Source organism: Aureococcus anophagefferens (assembly GCF_000186865.1).
Source record: "Aureococcus anophagefferens unplaced genomic scaffold AURANscaffold_39, whole genome shotgun sequence".
NCBI lineage: Eukaryota > Pelagophyceae > Pelagomonadales > Pelagomonadaceae > Aureococcus > Aureococcus anophagefferens.
Genome location: NW_008705596.1, coordinates 353,222 through 354,443, shown reverse-complemented (window position 1 = coordinate 354,443; position 1,222 = coordinate 353,222). Strand labels below are relative to the sequence as shown.

The following is a 1,222-nucleotide window of genomic DNA, read 5'->3' as shown; positions in this document are numbered from 1 at the left end:
CCGCGCCGCGGCGAGGGCCACGAGCGCCTCCTCGTCGCGGCCGCGCGCCGCGAGCGCCGCCGCGAGCGACGCGCGCCGCGCGCGGCGCCCGCGGCCCGCGGCCGCGACGACGACGGCCGCGCCGTCCTCGACGGCCCCCGCGAGGGGCGCGGCGGCGTCGACGGCGTCGCCGTCGACCTCGAGCACGCACGGGGGCAGCGGCGCGCCGTGCTTCGCTTCGAAGCGCGCGGCGTAGAGCTCGAGCACCGCGCCGCAGGCCTTCGACGCGAGCCAGGCGCGCGGCAGGCGCACGGTGAACATGGCCCGCGGCTCGAAGGCGTTGCAGAGCGTGACGCGGGCGGCCATTCGACGGATCCCACCTTTCAGGGAGGGCCCACCATCGTGCGGGCTGCTAGCGTCAACACCGACTTCGCCGCTGCACACGAGCCGACGTTGCATAGCCTCGCCTGCTCGCGCGCATAGCCTCGCCTGCTCGCGCGCATAGCCTCGCCTGCTCGCGTCGCATCGCGCCGCACCGGCCCCAGTCGCACACGCGCCGTCCCGTCGGCGCGCGGCGCGCGCACCGCCATGTCGCGCGCGAGCGGCCCGGACCTCAAGAAGTACATGGACAAGGCGCTGACCATAAAAATGAACGGGAACCGGCGCGTGAGCGGCGTCCTGCGCGGCTACGACCAGTTCCTCAACCTCGTCCTCGAGGACGCGACGGAGGACGGCAGCGACGGCGCCAAGACGCCCATCGGCATGGTCGTGCTCCGGGGCAACGGCATCATCCAGCTGCAGTCGCTCGAGCGGCTCTCGTGACCGCCCCCCCGCGCGCGGCGTAAGGTCGACGGGCGCGGACGGTGCGGCGGGGGCGATCGACGGGCGCGGACGGTGCGGCGGCGCGTCGCCGGAGCCGGCGGCGGACCCCGGCGAGCGGCCCGCGAGCGGCCCGCGGCGCGCCGGCGCCGCGCGTCGCAGAGTCAGCACCACCCGGGTGGTCCGCGCGCGGATAGGGTCGTTAGGCGCGGGGCCAGAGAGACGCCGCGAGCAAGCTGAGGAGCGGCGGACGGCGACGAGCGCGAGGCGGCCGCCGCGCGGCCGCCGCCGCTCCCGCGTCCGCGGCCCCGGCGGCGCCCGCGCACGCGGCGCGCGCGCACGCGGCGCGCGGCGCGGGCGGCTTCGCGCGCGGCGACCAGAAGTCCCGCGTCGCGTTGCCGCAGGCGCGCGCGTAGAGCGCGGC

At 78.1% G+C, this 1,222-nt stretch overlaps 1 protein-coding gene across 1 annotated transcript; it reads left to right on the top strand.

The window, feature by feature from the left end:
- Positions 1-567: 567 nt before the first annotated feature.
- On the top strand, positions 568-801 carry AURANDRAFT_32975 (hypothetical protein; the record flags this gene model as incomplete). Its single annotated transcript, XM_009042900.1, has 1 exon — positions 568-801. The coding sequence occupies one exon, from the start codon at positions 568-570 to the stop codon at positions 799-801; it is 234 nt and encodes a 77-aa protein (XP_009041148.1).
- Positions 802-1,222: the final 421 nt, after the last annotated feature.